This window comes from Plecotus auritus (genome assembly GCF_963455305.1).
Source record: "Plecotus auritus genome assembly, chromosome: 6".
In the NCBI taxonomy this organism is placed as follows: Eukaryota; Metazoa; Chordata; class Mammalia; order Chiroptera; family Vespertilionidae; genus Plecotus; species Plecotus auritus.
The window spans coordinates 2,536,189-2,556,929 of record NC_137773.1 but is presented as its reverse complement, the minus strand read 5'-3'; the positions used below and the strand labels follow the sequence as shown (position 1 = coordinate 2,556,929).

General features: G+C 65.2%; 1 protein-coding gene across 4 annotated transcripts in view; it reads left to right on the top strand.

The window, feature by feature from the left end:
• TNRC18 (trinucleotide repeat containing 18) overlaps positions 1-20,741 on the top strand; it is a 136,727-nt gene that overhangs the window by 74,996 nt on the left and 40,990 nt on the right. For 3 of the 4 annotated variants that reach the window (XM_080671624.1, XM_080671626.1, XM_080671623.1), the window contains exons 3-11: positions 4,170-4,325; positions 7,014-7,139; positions 7,742-9,433; positions 14,333-14,435; positions 14,734-14,939; positions 15,294-15,440; positions 15,894-16,084; positions 17,684-18,116; positions 19,173-20,168. In XM_080671624.1, coding sequence (XP_080527750.1) covers positions 4,170-4,325; positions 7,014-7,139; positions 7,742-9,433; positions 14,333-14,435; positions 14,734-14,939; positions 15,294-15,440; positions 15,894-16,084; positions 17,684-18,116; positions 19,173-20,168 — 4,050 coding nt within the window. The remainder of the gene's footprint in view (positions 1-4,169; positions 4,326-7,013; positions 7,140-7,741; positions 9,434-14,332; positions 14,436-14,733; positions 14,940-15,293; positions 15,441-15,893; positions 16,085-17,683; positions 18,117-19,172; positions 20,169-20,741) is intronic. The other variant, XM_080671625.1, reaches the window with a different exon arrangement.

The window sequence follows — 20,741 nt, the reverse complement described above, 5'->3', positions numbered from 1 at the left end:
GGGTCCCACGCAGGGGAGGCCTGTTAGCTCAGTGCAGAGGGTGGGGTGCGGAGGTGTCTGTGCCCCGCTCCCTGCTGCTGACGCTTCCAGAGGGACCCTGGGCTTCTCCTCCAGGCAATGGCAGGGGTGGGGGGCACATTGCCCCATACCAGCCTGGGTGTCCCCTTGCTTGCCCCTGGGTGACCTTCCCCTCTCACTGGGCACCTAGGACCAGAGAAAGAGAAGGCCATTCTCTAAGCACCTCGGAGGGGCCGGGACCCGTGCTGGGTGGGGTGGTGGGGGGCTCCCCTCGCTCAGGGTCCGAGGGACCATGCCCGCCTGGAGCTCAGGGTCGGATGATGGAATGCCCGGACTCGGTGTGGCTGATTCCCCGTAGCGCTGGCTGAGCAGCTTGGTCAGGCTCAGTAACGCAGGCGGCCTCTCCCAGCCTCAGTGTTTCCGTCTGTAAAATGGGGTAACCAGGTTGCCTCACTCCCAGGACGGTGGGAGGTGCCAGCCTGGGACCTGCCCTGTGGCTGGATTTCCAGGCGCAGAGTAGAGTGTACCTGTTGCTTTTTTAAAATCGAGGTGAAATCCACATACCGCTCGTGAAGCGTTTGAAAGCGTGCCGTTCGTTTGTATTTAGAGCATTGGTCACGGGTCACCACCAGCTCTCTAGTTTCAAAGCTGACGTTTTATTTCAAGGCAGGAACCTGGGTAGAGGAACTGGTCCCGCTCGGACCCTGGGACCCCGACCTTCTCCGAACCCCAGGTTTGGGGACTATAAATAGTGGGAATAGCAGTAATAACGACAGCGGCCTTGCAGGCACTTCACGGGAGCGTTTTAAAAATACCTACATGTCCCGCCTGCGAGGGCCGATGTCGCCCTGCCGTCCACCTCCTGCAGCCGGGGGACAGACATCAAGGCGCTTGCCCCAAGTCAGAGTTCCAGTGGGCGTCCGAGCCAGCGTGTGTGTGTGTTTGTCACCCCCGAGACCCTTCTGTCGAGGTGGCGGGCTGGCCTGTCCGAGGCCCCGGCCCGGGCCCCACGCCCGTTTGCCAGTTTCCGACAGGGAGGAGCCTTCAGCCCGGCCTGTGGCTGAATTTACGTCTGAATGAATGGAACGTGAATACAATTTGAGCTGCGGTTCCTCCGTCTCACCAGCCACAACTCAGGTCACCCGCGTGGCCGGAGGCTGCGGTGGTGTCCAGGGCAGACCTGGAACAGGTGTGGGCCGCTGGCCATGGGCCGGTCCCTGTCTGTCCGGGATGGCAGGCAGGACAGCGGGACGCTCTCCAGCGTCTCCTGGTGGCCCTCCCCAGCCCTGCCCCGGCGCGTGATTGTGGTTATCCACGGCCCTCTGTGCCCCACGAGGGGCCGAGTGACGCCTGGGAAGGCGGAGGTGAGGTCGCACGGCGTCGGGCCTCTGCGGCTTGGTCAGCGCTGGCCATCGTTACTGGGAATGATGGGAACTGGTGACGTTCCCCACGAGCTCTAGGTCTCCAGGCGCTTCCGAGGCCTCGGGTGAGATGCGTATGCGGGTGAGCAGGGGGCACGGAGGCCTGCGTCACCCAGGGCGGCCTGGGACCCAGGGTGGGTGGGGGCCAGGCCTTCCGCTCAGCCAGTGGTGGGAGGAAGGAAGACGCTCCCGGCCCAGGCTGTGCTGGAGGATTTGACCCTCCCTGTCCCTGGAGCCTGGAGGGTCACCCCTCTTGGTGAGCCCAGGTGGCCAGTGCTGGGTCCCCAGGGTGGGTGTGAGAAGCTGGGGGGATGGGCACACCTCGACGGGGAGGAGAGTGCCAGGTACGCTGTGCCAGGGACCGAGGTGGAGGCTCAGAAAGCAGCCTGGAGGCGCTGGTGACATGGCGTGGGGTCCGCCGCCTGGGGTAGAGGCCAGCCACGAGGACCCGGGTGGCACGTGGTGTCCCTGGGGCCAGGGGCGGGGCTTGCCTTCTCTCTGAGCTGTCCCTCTGCTCTCCCGTGAAGCCAGCAACAGGGCTCCTGGGCTCAGTCCAACGTGGACACCAGCTGGGCCAGGGTGTGGCGAGGAGCGAGGGCTCCGCCGACCCACGGGACACATCGATGCTTCCGAGTTGTCCCGGGCGGGGACGGGATCGGGGCTGGGATCCCGTGGCCCGAGGATGCACACGAAGGCCCCCAGATGGAGTGAGTGAGGAGGGGTCTGGAAGGAGGCCTGGGCGCTGGTGCCCGAGGGCCAGGCGGAACGGGGGCCCTGGGTTTCCAGAAGCCCCGAGTTTATCTAATTTGTGTCTGAGACCCGTCACTTGGCCGCTTGCGGGGGCAGTCGGGGGGGCAGTGGGCAGTGGATTTGTGCCTGTAGGTGCCTTGTCGTGCTTGCTGTCGGGGGAGGGAGTCTGGGCACCGTTGAGCCCCTAACCGTGGCGGGCTGGAGCCGTTGGCAGCATCCGGGCCTGGGGTGCTGCAGGCAGGTTTCACAAGCCTGGGCAGGGCAGGCCCGGGCCACCGCCTTCCGCGGGCCGGGCCGGGCCGGGGCAGGAAGAGCTGGCGGCTGATGTAAGCCCTGCGCGAGCTCTGGCTGGCTTCCGGAGCCTCCCCCGCCTGCCTGCCTGCCTGCCGAGGAGGAAGCCTGGGCTGGGCAGGGCCCGGAGGCCCTGATGCCCGGCTCGGACCGCATGGGTGCGCTGACCGGCTACTATGGCCCTGGGTCCCGAGGCCTCGCCGCTGGAGTCCGGTGAGCAGCCTGCACAGGGCAGGGCTGCAGTCGGGGGGCCCCGACGTGGGGGGGCAGGGGGTGCCGGCGCCTGTGTCCTGCCATTGCTCAGCCTGCTGCCGTCAGCACTCCGGGGGACCGGGGAGGAGGCCCTGCCCCCTGCAGCCTCAGTTTCCCTGAGTGTACCCCAGAGAACTGAGCGGACATTGGGGGATCCTGGGTCCTGAGTGGTGGTGAGCGAGCACTGGCTGTGTGCAGGCCCTGCCTGCGGGCTGCTGGGTGCCACCGAGGGCCGGGCTGGCCACGTGTCCTCTGTGTACCCCCTGCAGTCACTTCCCTCGGGGCTTGTCACAAACAGGGCCCGCCTCACAGGACCTGGAGAGGTTACCCTCAGGGCGCATGGGAAGGAAGCCCTTGGCTAGGGCGGCCAGAGGGTGCTGGGGACACCCGTGCCCAGCTCTGCGTGTGACCCCCCCCCCCTGAGGCTGTTTAGGCTGAAGTTGCCGCCTGGTGCTTTGAGGATGGGTGCTGCCAGCATTTATTATTGTTGTTATTAAATGCATGCCTCCTTCATTACAATTCTCAAGGGAGGCATTATCCCCATTGCGCTGATGAGCAAACTGAGGCCAAGTAAGGGAAGCCCTTGCCCACGTCTTCCAGGCTCCCTCTGGCCTGTGACTGGGCGGTCTGCCAGGGTCTTGCCCTGGAGGGTGGGGTGCAGGGATCTTAAGAGGCAGCGCCCTGGGTGGCGGGGGAGTGAGACGGCATCTCAGGGTGAGCCTGGTAGCGGAAGGTACAGTTTCCACCCTGGCCCCAGCCGACTGTCTTGCCAAGCAGCAGCCATGCACCCCTTGTTTGAGGGCCTCTGGGTGGGGTTTCTGCGCTCTGGAGGGGCAGCCCACTGGATGGGGCTTCCTGGCACCGACAGCCCCCTGCTCACGACTCTCATTCATTCACGGGTGTTACTCACCGTCACTGTAGTTCGGACCCGCTGCGGGCGTGCACAGAGTCGCTGCTCGCTGGCTGTGGGGTCAGGCACTTCCCATTCCCGAGCCTCAGTTTGCTCATCCCTTGAATGGGTGCGTAGGGCCGGCTGAGGACTTGAGGGGGTCTGGGCCTGTCCAGGGCTGCTGTGCGGTCCTTGGGGAGGTCATTCTCTGAATTGTGGGTGTCCTCCCCGGTCTAGGAACTCCGAACAGGAGTAGGGGTTCACGCCATGAGCACCCCTCTGCCTCCTCACTCAGTGGCCTTGGGAGAGGAGGTCCCTGCTCCCCACTGAGCCTCAGCTTTTGTCTGTAGATCGGGAGGACTGTACCGGCCTTGGGGCTGAGAGCCGGGGGCGGGGTCTCTCGGGGTGTGCTTGAGTGGGCCCAGGCCCATGCTGAGCCGAGGGGCAGGGCGGGGCGCCCGGTCCGCTCCTCCCCGTGGGGAGAGACCGGGAGGTGGGCCCGGTGGTGGTGGCCTGGCGGCTGCCTGACAGCCCCCTTCTCTCTGCAGGCGAGGCCTTCCTGGGCAGCTTTGTGGCCAGCGGGGTGGGGCCCTCGGCCTCATCCCATGGGAGCCCGGTGCCCCTGCCCTCTGACCTCTCCTTCCGCTCCCCCACCCCCAGCAGCCTGCCCATGGTGCAGCTGTGGGCCGCCCATGCCCATGAAGGTAAGGAGTGTCTGGCGGGCGGGGTGAGGGCTGCGGGCACCCCTCCTACCCATGGTCACCCCTCCCACCCCATGGCACCCCTCCCACCCCCCCCTCCCACCCCCCCTCCCACCCCACGGTCACCCCTCCCACCCCACGGTCACCCCTCCCACCCCACGGTCACCCCTCCCACCCCACGGTCACCCCTCCCACCCCACGGGCACCCCTCCCACCCCACGGGCACCCCTCCCACCCCACGGTCACCCCTCCCACCCCACGGGCACCCCTCCCACCCCACGGGCACCCCTCCCACCCCACGGTCACCCCTCCCACCCCACGGGCACCCCTCCCACCCCACGGGCACCCCTCCCACCCCACGGGCACCCCTCCCACCCCACGGTCACCCCTCCCACCCCACGGTCACCCCTCCCACCCCACGGGCACCCCTCCCACCCCACGGTCACCCCTCCCACCCCACGGTCACCCCTCCCACCCCACGGGCACCCCTCCCACCCCACGGTCACCCCTCCCACCCCACGGGCACCCCTCCCACCCCACGGGCACCCCTCCCACCCCACGGGCACCCCTCCCACTCCACGGTCACCCCTCCCACTCCACGGTCACCCCTCCCACTCCATGGGCACCCCTCCCACTCCATGGGCACCCCTCCCACTCCACGGGCACCCCTCCTACCCCACGGTCACCCCTCCCACCCCACGGTCACCCCTCCCACCCCACGGTCACCCCTCCCACTCCACGGTCACCCCTCCCACTCCACGGTCACCCCTCCCACTCCATGGGCACCCCTCCCACCCCATGGTCACCCCTCCCGCTGTGGCCGTGGCCGGTGGGGCTCAGCCATGTCCCTGGGCACCCCTGCTGTCTAGACGCTCAGTGCTTCCTCTTGTCACTGTCTCACGGCCTTTGCACAAGCTGTCCCCTTGCTGTGGCCTCCACCCCACCCCGCCCCACCGGCTGTCTCCTGTTCATCCTTCAGGGCCCATCATTTCTCTGTGTGACTGCAGATTTCTCTGTGGGTTTATTTGGGAAATACCCATCTTGCTCCCAGAGTGAGCTCTGAGGGCAGGGCCTGCTTCTGCTCCCCCCTGCTCCCCGCGTCCCCGTTCCCCGCCCCCCCCCCGCAAGGCCAGCTTGTTCATTGTGGGACCAGAGGCCCTGTCGCAGTTCTGCTGTGATGCCCCTAAACGTGGGGGGTCTGTGGGTTCGGCTTCCTGCCGCCCCGAGCAAATCTGCATCTCCCTGGAGCCTCAGTTTCCCCTGTCAGCGAAGGGAACGGGTCTGGGGACTCTCCGCCACCCCCCCACCTCTGGCTCTGGTGCAGTTTTGGACGCGGGGTGCTCGCTCCCTCCTCCGGCCTCCAGGTGCCCCGTGGTGCTCCTGGTGCTGGAAGATTAGGGACCTGGGAGCGCCCCCTGCAGGCTGAGTCCACAGTCTCCCCGTTTCCTCTCTGCCAGCGTCCCCCATCGTGTGTGCCCCGCACAGAGGGGTGGTCCTGCCTCTAGGCCTGGGATGGTGGGCATCCGCCTGGGCGGGGGTCCCATCTGAGTCCATGTTAGCCCTCAGCGGCTCCTCTGGTGCCGTGCGCGGTCAGCCCCCCTGCCCTCCCTGGCACTCCCATTTTCTCCTTTGCCAACCACTGCTGGTACTAGTCACGGTAGCAATAGGGTGCCAGGCGCTGCATGCGGACTCGCTTTATCCTCAGAGCCAGCTGGGAGGTGAGGACGTTGTACCCATTTTACAGATTAGGACACGGAGTGACCGATACCTACGTAGGAGCACAGCTTCAGTGATGGAGTGAGCCTGTGTGTGGAGGGCAGGGGGGTCTTGGTTAGTTAGTGGCTTTGGTTAATGTCGTTACCAGATGGGTGGCGCTGTGGGAGAAGCTCTGCCTCCCCGGCACGGGGCACCCAGGGCCCTCAGGGATGTCCAGTGGCCTGTGGTCCTCCAGGACCCACAGCCTCGGCAGTGTCCGGACCCTCCCTGTGCCCCGTGCCCCCTGCATGGCCTCTGACCCTCCTCCATGCCCCGTGCGCCCTCAGGCATCTGTGTCTCCCTCCGTGGCTCCCTCTCCTGTCTTCGCTGTCCTGCGAGGCTCTGATGCTGGGCATCACGGGTGGGGCCTGGGGAGGGGCTGGGAGAGCGCTCGGCAGGAGTAATGCCTTCCTGGCGGCAGAGATGTTGGGGAGCTGAGATTCAGAGAAAGCTAGCGACCTGCTCAGGGTCCCACGGCAGGGAAGGCGCCAACGAACCAGTTAAACCAGGTTCCTGTGGGTGTGACCTTGGGCAGTGGTCCTCTCCCGGCCTCAGTTTTCTCATCTATGAAATGGGGGTATGAAGAGTATCACTTCTTTTTTTTTTGAGATTTAAAGGAGAATAACAAAGGCAAAGCAGTTCAGAGTGCTTGGCCCGTGATGAGACCTGCTCCGCTCATCATTGCTCCGCCATGGATCCGTCTGATCCTTTTCCTCGTGGCTTTGAGAGCCCAAGTCCGCAGGCTGCGGGGACTGGAGGGAGGCAGGGAGGGAGGGAGGCCCGAGCCCCTGGGTTGGGAGGGCCAAGCTGCGCCCCGGGGAGCGGGTGCTAACCCTCAGGCTCCTCGCACTGCGCCCACAGCCCAGGGAAAGGGCCAGAGGGAGCTCGCGGGGGAGGCACGAGGAGGCCCAGCCCGCCTTTTCTTCTTTCCTCCAGGCTTCTCCCACCTGCCCAGCGGGCTGTACCCATCCTACCTCCACCTGAACCACCTGGAGCCCCCCAGCAGCGGGAGCCCCCTCCTCAGCCAGCTGGGGCAGCCCAGCATTTTCGATTCGCAGAAAGGTCAGGAGGCAGAAGGGGGGGGGAGGGATGGGGGTTGGGGGATGGGAGGGCCTTTCGAAGGGTTTCTCTGGGGCCCAGTTAGTAATCCAGGCAGCACCCATCCCCTGAGGACCCCCGCAGGCTCGCTGGGCAGACCCCCCGTTCTGGAATCTTCTCGTTGTGCTCTGCTAGGCTACCTTCGTAGGCTGTTCCGCTGCTCTTGTTTTTTTTAAAAATATATTTTATTGATTTTTTACAGAGAGGAAGGGAGAGGGATAGAGAGTTAGAAACATCGATGAGAGAGAGACATCGATCAGCTGCCTCCTGCACGCCCCCTACTGGGGATGTGCCTGCAACCAAGGTCCATGCCCTTGACCGGAATCGAACCCGGGACCCCTCAGTCCGCAGGCCGACGCTCTATCCACTGAGCCAAACCGGCCCAGGAACATGAGTCAAGTGGGATTTAAACTCGTTTCCATCCCCTTCCAGGGGAGCCTGCCCTCGGAAGGGCTGTTCTGTGCGGGGCCCTCCTTGTCCTGAAGTCTGGCACCCTTCAGGGGCCTCCCTCAGCCTTGACTGGCAGAGCGGGCACCTGCTCACCCCTCGCTCTCTCTTCCCCGCAGACGGCTTCTACCTGCCCGCCCCAGGCGCTGCGGGCGCCCTGCACTCTCAGGCGCCCTCCTCCAGGACCCCAGGCGGCCACTCCTCGGGCGCCCCCGCCAAGGGCTCCTCGCGGGAAGGCCCCGCCAAGGAGCGGGCGGGCCGCGGCGCGGAGCCTCCCCCGCTCTTCAGCAAGAAGGAGCCGCGGGCCCGGGAGGAGTCCGCCGCGCGCGGCGTGGTGGACCTGACCCAGGAGGCGCGGGAGGGCCGCCAGGACCGCGGGCACCCGCGCCTCGCAGAGCGCCTGTCGCCCTTCCTGGCCGAGCCAGGGCCGCCCCGGGCCCCGGGCGTGGCCACCGCGGACTCCAAAGGCAAGAACCCTCCGCCGCCGTCCGCCCTGAGCCTCTGCAATGGCGCGGCGGACACGGGGCTCCCGGCGCTGATGGCCGAGGCGGCCCGGGGCGCCAAGGACGCTGCGCGCCAGGACGAGAGCGCGCGGCTGCGGCGCGCGGAGGCCCTGCTGCCCGGGCCGTGCCCCTGCCCCTCCCCGCTGCCGCCGCTGCCCCCGGGCAAGGGCCCGCCCGCGCCCCCGGCCGCCTCCGCCGGCGCCTTCGCCTCGCAGCCCGGCCCTGGCGTCTATACCATCTTCCCCTCGGCGGCCGGACGCGAGCCGGGCCGCGAGCACCGCGTGGTGGCGCCCACCTTCGTGCCTTCCGTGGAGGCCTTCGACGAGCGCCCGGGCCCCATCCAGATCGCCTCGCAGGCGCGCGATGCCCGAGCCCGGGAGCGCGAGGCGGGCCGGCCCGGCGTCCTGCAGGCGCCGCCCGGGTCCCCGCGGCCGCCCCCGGACCGGCCCGAGGGCCTCCGCGAGAAGAACTCCGTGATCCGCTCGCTCAAGCGGCCGCCGCCCGCCGAGGCTCCGCAGATGCGGGCGCGCGCCTCCCCGGACCCCCGGGTCTACCTCCCGGCCAAGGAGCTGCTCAAGCCCGAGGCCGAGCCGCGGCCCTGCGAGCGCACCCCCCGCGGGCCCGCCGCCGCCCAGCAGGCCGCCAAGCTCTTCGGCCTGGAGCCCACGCGGCCGCCGCCCTCGGGGCCCGAGCACAAGTGGAAGCCTTTCGAACTGGGCAACTTCGCGGCCACGCAGATGGCTGTGCTGGCCGCGCAGCACCACCACGCCAGCCGCGCCGAGGAGGAGGCCGCCGCCAAGAAGGCCTACCTGGACCCCGGGGGCGCGCTGCCCCGGGCCGCCGCCACCTGCGCCAGGCCCGGCGCCGAGCTGCACCCCGCCGCGCATGGCCCCGGCGAGGCCTCCGCCATGCAGAGCCTCATCAAGTACAGCGGCAGCTTCGCCCGCGAGGCCGGGACCGTGCGCCCTGGCGGCTGCGGCAAGAAGAGCCCCTTTGGAGGCCTGGGCACCATGAAACCCGAGCCGGCCCCCCCTCCCACGGGCGCCCCACGCACCCAGGCCCGCCTCCCGCACCCTGGGGGCCCTGCCCCTGCTGGGGGCCGGCAGCTGAAGCGGGATCCCGAGAGGCCCGAGAGCGCCAAGGCCTTTGGTCGCGAGGGGTCCGGTGCCCAGGGTGAGGCAGAGGTGCGGCACCCGCCAGTGGGCATTGCTGTGGCCGTGGCCCGGCAGAAGGACAGTGGCAGCAGCGGCCGGCTGGGGACCGGGCTGGCGGACCAGGAGCGCTCCCTGTCTCTGAGCAACGTGAAAGGTGGGTGTCCTGGATCCCCCTGTCCTCCCCCCCCACCTCCGCTTTCTGGCCTCCCTCCTACCATTTGTCCTGTATCCCCTTGGGGCCGCAGTTGCTGTTTGAAGCTGATTGCTTTTCCATCTGTGCGCGTAGAAAAGTGTGTAGAATGCCGGGGAAGGAAGAAAAGGGACCGTTCTACTTCCCAGCACCCTGAACACATTAGGGTTTTCCCGCGATTTGCTTCTACCTGCAGCTGTAGGATCTCGGGCCTCTCCCGCGTGGACAGCTTGGGTGGTCTCCTCACAGTATAAGCTCTTCCTTATAACGGTGTCACTTTTTCTTGGCCTTTAACGCTCCACGGGGCGCTCACCATGGTTCAGCTGGCCTTCCCCTCGGAGCCATTGCTTTTTCCCTCTTCTGATGTTATCTTTCTTTCTTTTTTTTTCAATATATTTCTTATTAATTTCAGAGAGGAAGGGAGAGGGGGAGAGAGAGAGAGATCAGCATGAGAGAGGCATGGCAGTGATTGCCTCCCGCATATGCCCTGATGGGGGCTGGGGATCGAACCTGTAACCCAGGTGCACAGGCCCACGCTCTACCCCAAGTTCGGTAGAGATGAACAGTGCGTTTTTTTTATTACTAGGTGAGCTGGGTGTGTCACTTGCGTGTCCTGTGGTCTCACGTAAGTTGCTGTTGGAACCCCTCCTGGGACTTTGAGGGGTTGATGTTCGTGGCATTTTTGTTGGGACCCTGGACTTGCAGAGTGAGTGGTCTTAGGGGACGTTTGTTGAAGGACTGAGTGAGCCATTGTTCTGTGTGGAGCCCCGCCTCCCCCTCCAGCCAGGGACGCCCTCTCCTCTGCCCCTGAGGGGCCTCACACCAGGCCCTGTCTTGGTCTGGGATTGAAGGGTGGGCAGTAACCCTTGGCTTGGAGGTGCCCAGCCGGCTCAGTGGTGGACAAGCCCTCCCCGAAGGGTCAGAGGTGTGGGGCCTCTCTTTGGGTCCTTTCCCACAAAGAACGCGCACGTGACAGTGTGGCCCCCCTGTTGGGGGCTCACAGTCGCTGGAGCTGTGATTGTGAGTGTGTGAGATAGTGTGTGTGATTGTGTGTGTGTGTGAGATAATGTGTGTGTGATTGTGTGTGTGATTGTGATTGTGTGATAGTGTGTGTGAGATAGTGTGTGTGTGATAGTGTGTGTGATTGTGTGAGTGTGTGTGTGAGATAGTGTGTGTGATTGTGTGAGATAGTGTGTGTGTGGATAGTGTGTGTGAGTGTGTGTGTGTGTGATTGAGTGTGTGTGACTGTGTGTGTGATTGTGTGTGAGTGTGTGAGATAGTGTGTGTGATTGAGTGTGTGTGAGATTGTGTGTGAGATAGTGTGTGTGTGATTGTGTGATTGTGTGTGATTGTGTGTGTGATTGAGTGTGTGTGATTGTGTGTGAGATAGTGTGTATGTGTGATTGTGTGTGAGATAGTGTGTGTGTGGATAGTGTGTGTGTGTGCTTGTGTGTGTGATTGTGTGTGTGTGAGATAGTGTGTGAGCGTGTGGCCGTGTGTGTGTGTGATTGTGTGTGATTGAGTGTGTGTGATTGAGTGTGTGTGTGTGATTGTGTGTGTGTGTGATTGAGTGTGTGTGATTGTGTGTGTGTGAGATAGTGTGTGAGTGTGAGATAGTGTGTGAGATAGTGTGTGTGTGAGATAGTGTGTGTGTGATTGTGTGTGTGTGAGATAGTGTGTGAGCGTGTGGCCGTGTGTGTGTGATTGAGTGTGTGTGATTGTGTGTGTGTGTGAGATAGTGTGTGAGATAGTGTGTGAGTGTGTGTGTGTGTGATAGTGTGTGTGAGATAGTGTGTGAGATAGTTGTGTGTGTGAGAGTGTGTGAGTGTGTGAGATAGTGTGTGAGATAGTGTGTGAGCGTGTGGCCGTGTGTGTGTGTGATTGAGTGTGTGAGATAGTGTGTGAGATAGTGTGTGAGCGTGTGGCCGTGTGTGTGTGATTGAGTGTGTGAGATAGTATGTGTGATTGTGTGTGTGTGATTGTGTGTGTGAGATAGTATGTGTGATTGTGTGTGTGTGATAGTGTGTGTGTGATTGTGTGTGTGTGAGAATGTGTGAGTGTGTGAGATAGTGTGTGTGTGAGATAGTGTGTGTGTGTGTGAGATAGTGTGTGTGATTGAGTGTGTGATTGTGTGTGTGAGATAGTGTGTGTGATTGAGTGTGTGTGATAGTATGTGTGTGTGAGATAGTGTGTGAGTGTGTGGCAGTGCGTGAGGGAGGGAGGCCGGGAGGGAGGGGGTGTGTGACAAGGAGTGTGCGTGCGTGCGGGAGGAGGAGGTGACAGGTTTGGGACGAGGCCCAGGGATCCCTCTGAGGCTGCCGCCGTGGCTCCTGCCGGTGGGAAGAGGCACTGGTGCTTCCCTCCTGAAATAGCCCTCACGGCAGTGGTGGTTTCTCCGCAGTCCGGGCCTCGGGGGCGGGGCGGAGTTGGGGTTCCCCAGCCAAGTGGGCGGTCACCCCCCAGGTTGCCTGGTCGCTTCCCCTCTTGCTTTGTGGAGTGAGTTCGGCCTGTCGGAGCGGGAGGGGGCGTTCAGATGCAGGCTCTGCTCTTGCAGCGGCGTGCCGTGCCGGTGAACGGAAGGGCAGAGCCCCTGGGGTCCCAGCTTCTGCGTTTACCACGTGGGAGCAGCCAGCGTCGCCGCCTTCCTCGATGCCGAGTGGGCTGATGGGCACATAGTAGGTGCTTCGTAAACAGGTCTGCTTTTTCTCTGCTCACGTTCAAGGTGTTAGGATCTTAAAGGCTCTGCGATGCCCGCGGGCCTTCGATCCTTCAGAGGAAGGCCCCGAGTCCTCGCACAGGGTCTGGTCTGGTTTCAGGGGGTCTTGGACCCCAAGGGGGACTAAGGGCTGGTGTGATTTTCACCCGGGAGCCCCAGACGACAGTGCCCGTGCCCAGCGGACCCGCGCCGTCAGCCTGTAGGAACGTGTCGTTACCCCATCAGGACGCTGTCCCCGTAGAGCCCATCAGCACGTCCCCCCGGCAGCCTGGCAGGGAGCACGCGCTCCGGCTTCACAGCGGGGGCACGGGAGCCACCGTGACACGAGGCCGGGCACCCCGGCTGGGGCGAGCCCCAAACGGCGGCACGGCCCTCCCGCTGTAGCCGCTGCTCTGCCTCCTGCCCTGCCCGCGCGGTGACTCCGCAGACGGTGTCTGCTCAGGCCTTCGCTGACCGCGGCCTCGTGAAATGACAGGCAGCCAGGGTGCGGTCTGCGTCCCACGGGGGCAAGGCAGGAAGTCGGGGAGACGGAGGACAGACGTGTCGCTGGCCTGCCCGCTCCTGTCCTGACCAGCTGGCTTTTCTGGGCTTGAACTTGCTCTGCTTTCCCTGTGGTCCTGAGCCGGGGACTTCCCAGAACTTCCAGAACATTCAGGCCTGGCCCTCAGCCTCGGGGACACGCCTCCGCCCCGTGCCAGGCTGCCTGTCCCTGTGCCTTCTCGGTCGTCGGGCACAGCACTGCGCCCTCCCAGCTCCTGCCTTTGGGGGGCAGGCGGGTCCCACCTTCCCGAAGTCTCTCCTGGGGCTCTGGTCTGTCAGCTCCTGGTGTCGGGGCCGCAGGAAGGGAGACATGGGGGGATGCCCGGGGGGGGGGGGTCTTGCACGTGGGCTCCTTGCCCAGGAGCGCAGGTGCTGGTGGACCCCAGCGGGGCTCTTTCCGGCGGAGCGATGCCATTTGTGTTCAGCGCCCCTCCGGGGCGGCCGGCTGGGGGCCGAGGCTGCCTGAGGAGGGTGGGGTGCCCTGCGGGCGGGCCTGGGCTAGTGCCCCAGGACACCGACCGCCCCGGGAGGTAGGTAGTCCAGCTTCCGCGGGTTCTCCCGGAAGACGCGTCTCAGCCACGCGCGGTGTGGGCTCTGCAGCCAGGGGCCGCGGTCCCCCTGCCCTGCCTGCCCGGGGCGGTGCTCACACTGGTTTCTGGCTCAGTGTAGAGGGGGCGGGGGGCAGGGGATGGGGGGTGTGCAGGCGAGGAGGGCGACAGTGGGGGCCCTCGGGCTCCTACCCCCTACCCCTCTCCGCATGTGCCAGGCTGGACTCGGGGACCCACCTTCTTTGCACTGGTGGGTCAGGGACCTCACAGAAGGTAAAGCTGAACCAGCCTCAGGTGGGGGGCACCTGCTGGGCACCCCGGCGGGACGGGGAGCTGGTAGCAGCTCCCTCACGGGCCCTGTTCTCGGGCTTTACTTTTCTGTCTCGGTTGTTGGCCGAGGAGCCACGCGTCTGCCAGACTGGGCCTGGCGGGGCCTCCGTGTAGGCTGACAGCTCGCTTGGGTCTGGCTGTGCTTCTGACCCGCAGCCACTGTTTCGGGCTGTGGTTCCCCTCTACCTTGACCGCCCTGCCACCCCCCCCGACCCCAGCCTGTCTTGCTGACCTTCAGGTAGTAAGTAGAGTTAGTTTCTTTTTTTAAGTTTTCATTTGAGGATATTTTCCCCATTGACTTGCAGAGAGAATAGAAAGGAAGGAGGGACGGGGAGGAGAGAGAGAGAAACATTGACGTGAGGGAGATACATCGATGGGTTGCCTCCCACGTGCGTCCCCACTGGGGCCAGGTGTTGAACCTGCAACCCAGGTGTGTGCCCTTGACCGAGACCCTTCAGTGAGCAGGCGGATGCTCTAACCAGCGAGCAGCACTGGCCTGGGCGTGTGATAGGCGTAAGGAGGTGTTACTAGGAGGTGCGGCTACTTATGCGCGTTAGAGAGGCTCTGGGCAGGAAGGTGGAGGGGCACGTCCCGGTGCAGAGGGTGCCTGGCGGGCTTTGGGGAGCGGATGCACGGAGGGCAGGCCTTCCAGGGGGGCACGAGCTGCTTGGATGTGGAGGACTTGGAGGGGCCCTGGCCTGGGGCTCACTGCCTGCCCTCCCCCCGCAGGGCACGGTCGGGCCGATGAGGACTGCGGGGACGAGCGGGCCCGGCACCGCGAGGAGCGGCTGCTGGGGGCGCGGCTGGACCGGGACCAGGAGAAGCTGCTGAGGTGAGGGCTGGCCAGCAGGGTCCGGGGCCCCTGCCTGCCGTGGGGGTGACTGGGGTGACCCTAATTGGACCTGGCTCCTGGGCCTCAGGTGCCACAGTGCTGAGTGTGGGAGCTGCCCTAGCCCAGGACCCTGACCCTGGGCCAGGGGGGCCCCCTGGACCCCACAGCCCTGCTCTCCGAGCCGAGCGCTTGCCCTGTAGTCGGGGTGCAGTGTCGTCCTCACCGCAGCCTGGTGCCCACGGCTTGCGTGGACAATGTCCTGGGCCGTCCGGCCAACGCCCATGCCTGTTCCTTCCAGAGAAAGCAAGGAGCTGGCCGACCTGGCCCGGCTGCACCCCACCGGCTGTGCTGCTAATGGCCTGAACCCCAACCTCATGGTGACCGGGGGCCCATCGCTGGCAGGCTCAGGTCGCTGGTCCGCCGACCCCGCGGCCCACCTGGCCACGCACCCCTGGCTGCCCCGTTCAGGCAGCACGTCCATGTGGTTGGCTGGACACCCCTATGGTGAGTGGGGTCCTTTCTCCCTGCCCTGGTGGGAGGGGAGGGCGGAGGGGGGATTCTGCTGGAGCGGGTGTCGGGGGAGGGGAGGGCCAGGCCAGGTCAGCTGGCTGCCCCGCTTTTGGGGCCGCCTCCTCTTCTCCCACTTCATTCCCTCATTTGTCCAGGAGGGTAGTTATGGTGGCACGGTCTCGGGGGGTTTCTCTGCCATGAGCCTGTTGGGGTGGAGCCCAGGGGTGGGCAGCTGTGGGCGTCCAGCCAGCTCTCGCCCCTCAGCTTCCTGCACGGAGGCCTGGGGAGTGGGCAGGTAAGGGCTGGGCTGGGGTCCCCACCACTGACTTGGGCCTGGGTCTCTCCTAGGCTTGGCCCCCCCATCTCTGCACCAGGGCATGGCACCTGCCTTCCCGCCCGGCCTGGGGGGCTCCCTGCCCTCAGCCTACCAGTTCGTCAGGGACCCCCAGTCAGGCCAGCTGGTGGTGGTCCCCAGCGATCACCTGCCTCACTTGGGTAAGTGGTGGCCTCACCCAGAGGGAGACGGTCCTGAATGCCAGGGCCTCCTGCGGGCGGGCCACCCAGCAGCAGAGCAGATGCAGGCAGACAGGCTCAGAGAGGCTCTTCGACGGGGTTCCCACGTGTGATAAAATCACGGGGTCCTGGGATAAGCTCCACTGGGATCCCACCCAGAACCCACGTGGAGCACCAAAGCAGGGCCACCTGGTCGGGCATGGACACCCCCACCTCCGCGCCCCCTCCCTCAGCACCCACTTCGCAGCCCCTGGGTGTAGTGGGGGAAGGGGTGGGGGGCCCCATGTGGGCACACTCCAGCATGAGGCTGCAGGGACATCCTAGGCAGGTGTGGACAGGGCCCCTGGTGAGGGCCCCTCTCTGGCGCGGCTTCCCCCTCTGAACGGGGGCGGCGGGTGCAGGTTGGTGCGGCCTCACTGTGTGTCTCGCCCGCAGCGGAGCTGATGGAGCGGGCTGCAGTGCCGCCCCTCTGGCCCGCCCTGTACCCTCCGGGCCGCAGCTCCCTGCACCACGCCCAGCAGCTGCAGCTCTTCTCCCAGCAGCACTTTCTGCGGCAGCAGGAGTTCCTGTACCTGCAGCAGCAGGCGGCCCAGGCTCTGGAGCTGCAGAGGAGCGCCCAGCTGGTGGTGAGTTGGGGAGGGGCCGTCACAGGGCTCTGTGGGGGCAGCGAAGACCCCTCCCGCTGTTGGTGGTGGGCCACAGAGGTCAACTAGCAGAAACTCCAGTTATGGACCGTGCGGGGAGAGAAAAAACGAGAGGCTAGTGGTCAGGGAGGGCCTCCTGGAAGAGGTGACGTTTACCCAGAGACCTAAAGGAGTACATTGTGGAGGACCCCCTGGGCAGAGGGCACCGTAGTGTGAGCAAGGCCCAGAGGGGGGCAGAGCTGGGCAGGGCTGGGGTGCAGGAAGCCATGGCAGGCGAGGTGGCCTTGGGAACTGGGGAAGTTGGGATGGGACCGTTAGGGATCCCCGTGGGCGGCTGGCTGTCCCCTTGATGGCCCTGGGCTGGGGTTGGCCTCTGACATCCACGCTGCCCAATCCCATGAGATGGGCTCCCCAAAGCCCCCTGCTCCTTGCAGGCTGTCTGGGACGTGTGTCCTCTGCCCGGCCTCGTCCCCCCTCCGTGCAGCGGCCACTGAGGAGGAGTTGGCAGGGTGGCCCGTGCGGCAAAGGGCACGTGGGTTTGAACCTCAGCGCTCGCACCTGGCTGTGAGCCCGGGGACACGTGGCCTCACCTCTTCGGGCTTCAAGTTCCCTCCCCTGGAAAGGGGGCTGCCCGGCCCGTGTCACGTGGATGCTCAGCGAGGGGGAGCGACCGTGCGGGCGCTTGGAGCATTTCTCCCCCGTGTGTGTGTGTGTGTGTGTGTGTGTGTGTGTGTGTGTATGGGAGTGTGTGTGTACGGGTGTGTATGGATGGGGGTGTGTGTGCACAGGTGTGTGTACATACATGTACACGTGTGTGTACGTGTGTGTGTGTGTACGGGTTTGTGTGTGTACGTATATGTGTGTGTGTGGACGGGTGTGTGTGTGCATGTACATGTACATGTGTGTGTATGTGGACGGGTGTGTGTGCACGTACATGTACGTGTGTGTGTGGACGGGTGTGTGTGTGTACGTGTACGGGTGTGTGTGTGGACATACATGGACGGGTGTGTGTGTACGTGTACGGGTGTGTGTGTGTACGTACATGTACGTGTGTATGTGTGGACGGGTGTGTGTGTGTGTGTGTGTGTTTGTACGTACATGTACGTGTGTGTGTGGATGGCCCGGCCTCGTGGGCACTGGCTGCCCTTGAGCCAGACCCCCCCCCGCCCCCCGTTTCCTCGGAAGTCATCAGACGGGAGAGGGCTTCCCGGCCGCCTGGGGGGACGCGGGGAGGAGGAGACGCGCAGGCGGTGAGCTCTCCGTGCCGGTAGCTATCCCGATGCCCGCAGCTGCCGGGCGCAGGCGCTCCTTCGTCTTCGGGAGCCGCCCCCTGCCCGGGCTCCCCTTGCCCTCCCTGAGGGTCCCGGCGGGGCCCCGGGAGGCCCCCGGCTTTGTCGGCTGGGTTCTGTAAGGAATACTGCGCTTGTTACATGTGCTCTGCGGCGGAATGTCCGCCTCGGGCTGGGGGTGGGGTGGGCGGCCTGCACCCTGGACCCCGCCTGAGGTTCTCTGTGCGCTGGGGGCCCTGGGGACCGGGCCATGGTCCTGCGATGCTGACCCTGCCTGCGGGCCCCTCCCCAGCAGGAGCGGCTGAAGGCCCAGGAGCACCGGGCGGAGATGGAGGAGAAAGTCAGCAAGCGGAGCCTGGAGGCCGCGGGGAAGGCCAGCCTGGCCGCCGCGGGCCCTGGGCTGCTGCCTCGGAAGCCCCCTGGCCTGGCCACGGGCCCTGCGGGCACTTACGGCAAGGCCATGAGCCCCCCGCCGTCTCCCCGCGCTTCCCCTGTGGCTGCCCTGAAGGCCAAAGTCATCCAGAAGCTGGAGGACGTGACCAAACCACCACCCACCTACGCCTACCCCGCCACGCCGAGCTCCCACCCCAGCAGCCCGCCGCCCGCCTCCCCGCCGCCCACGCCTGGCATCGCCCGCAAGGAGGAGGCGCCTGAGAACGTGGTGGAGAAGAAGGACCTGGAGCTGGAGAAGGACGCCGCCAGCCCCTTCCAGGCCTTGTTCTCAGGTGGGCGCGGCGGGGGCCCCGGGCTGTGCCTTGTCTCCCCGCCCGTCCAAGAGTCTTTCATCGACGCATCCCGTCACTTCTCTGCTGAGACCTGCGGTGCACCCGGGAGTGGACACAGGCACCCAACAGACTGCCCCCCCCGTCCCCCGCCGTGGTGTTCAGGGAGAGATGGGCATGATGGTAGAACGCACGCTGAGACCATGGGGCAGTCATGCTAATAGCAGGACAGGGACGCCCATCCTGGGCTGGACCCCATCCCGTGTGCTGCGGGCGCACACGCTCTTCCCCGTCCCGTGTCAGAGGGGACATGCAGTAGGTGGCCCGTGTGGGGCCTCGGGCATACATCCCTCCTCCCTGGGGGCTAAGCGTGTGGGCTTGTGCATGGGACCACTTGAGCTGAAATTCAGATTCTGCCACCAGGATGCTGTGTGGTGCTGGGCAAGTGGCTGCCCCTCTCTGAGGAGACTCGATGCCACGCTGACGTTCAGCACTGAGCACGGGCCTGGCCCCGGGCTGCTCTGCATCTGCCGCCCCCTGGCCGGGTTACTCTTAAGCTCCTGCCACTTGCCCGGCTCTGGGCGGGGCCGGGCTGTGCTGGGCAGATTCGCTCCCACCAGCCTGCTCTCGGGGAGATTTCACTCGAGGGCAGGAGTTTAGAGTAAGGGGCGGGGGGCGGTGTATTACAGTTTTTTAACAACTTGGGTGCCCAACTCCGCTCTAATGGGGTGGGGCGGGCGATCCCTGTGGAATGGAGGCTGAGACGCACAGGCTGGGTGGCACTGTTGGGGGTCGGTCTTATTAGGCATTTGCTTCCGAACCAGCCTGGCCCTGGGTGCTGGGTGCTGGGGGAGGGGCTCAAGAAAGTGCTGCCTGTGGGTTCTGCCTCTGAGTCTGGAGACCCCTGGGGACAGGATGGTGGCTGATGCCCCCTGGGCGAGGTCCTGGCGAGCAGAGGGGGGTGTGGGCCTGTCTTGGCTGGTGGGTGGGTGTTGGTGAGGGCACAGGGAAGGCAGACGTGGCAGGCAGAGAGGCCCGCTGACCTCCGTGTCCTTGCAGATATCCCGCCCCGGTACCCGTTCCCAGCCCTGCCGCCGCACTACGGGAGGCCCTACCCGTTCCTGCTGCAGCCCACGGCGGCCGCCGACGCCGATGGCCTGGCCCCCGACGTGCCCCTCCCGGCTGATGGGCCTGAGCGCCTGGCACTCTCGCCCGAAGACAAGCCCATCCGCCTGTCCCCCTCCGAGATTCCGGAGCCTCTGCAGGAGGGCCCCGACACAGAGCCGCTGGCGGAGCGGGAGGTGAAGGCGGAGGTGGAGGACATGGACGAAGGCCCTGCGGAGCTGCCCTCCCTGGAGTCGCCGCTGGCACTGCGCCCCGAGGAAGCCATGGCGGCCCCGAGCCCCGAGGGTGGCTGCGGAGGCGGCCTGCTGGACGCTCAGGCGCTGGGCGCCAGTGGGCAGGGGGGTGCGGAGCCCTCCGGGGGCCTGGACTTCGCCGAGGGGGCCGACGTGCCTGTTGACTCGCCGGGTCGGACAGCATCCTGCACGGCTGTCCCGGACTTGGGGCGGCTGACCCCAGAGACGCTGGTTGAGGCTAAGGAGGAGCCCGTGGAGGTTCCCGTGGACGTGCCTGTGGCCGTGGCCATGGCGGAGGCAGTGCCCGAGGAAGGCCTGGCCCAGGCAGCCCCGAGCGAGCCCCGGCCCAGCCTGGAATTGGGCGACTGTGACGTGGCCCCCGGGGAGGGACAGTGTCTGGGTCTGGAGGCCCAGGAGGCTGCGCCGGGGCCCGGCAGTGCCTGCTTCCTGGAAGAGGAGGGCTCCGACCGGTTCCTGCCCGGCCTGGAGGACCCGCTGGCTGGCATGAACGCCTTGGCGGCGGCCGCAGAGCTGCCCCAGGCCCGGCCTCTGCCCTCCCCGGGCGCCGGAGCCCAGGCCCTGGAGCAGCTGGAGGCAGCGCAGAGCCTGGCGCTGGAGCAGAGCTTCCTGCATGGCATCACCCTGCTGAGCGAGATCGCCGAGCTGGAGCTGGAGAAGAGGAGCCAGGACGGGGCCGGTGAGCGCTGGCGGGGCTGCACGTGGGTGGTGTGTGGTTAGTCTTACAAGCTTTAAACGTTTCAGCTCCAGCTGATTCTGCTCAGCGGGTAGAGCGTTGGCCTGCGGACTGAAGGGTCCGATTCCTGTCAAAGCCACGTACCTCGGTTGCAGGCTCGGCTCCTCCCTGACCCCGGTCCTGGTCGGGTGCGTGCAGGAGGCAGCATCGATATTTCTCTCTGTGTTTCCCTCTCCCTTCCACTCTCTCTAAAAATCAATGGAAAAATATCCTCGGGTGAGGATTTAAAAAAAAAATGATTTGAACGTTTTGAAAACACCCAGGATATGGCTTATTCATATTTACTGAAAGTTTTTGGTAAAATATACATAAAATTTATCATCTTGACTGTTTTCAAGTGTACAGTTCAGTAGGTGGTGGGTGTTCATGTTCAGCCCATCGATGGGTTTCTCAGCGGTGACATTTCTCCTTGTTCTGTCCCTGTGAGTTTTGTATTAGCAAGATCCTTTGGGTTGCAAGGGGCAGAAATTCATTTCCACTGGCTTAGGAAAAGGCAGGACCTTTATTGGCCCGTGG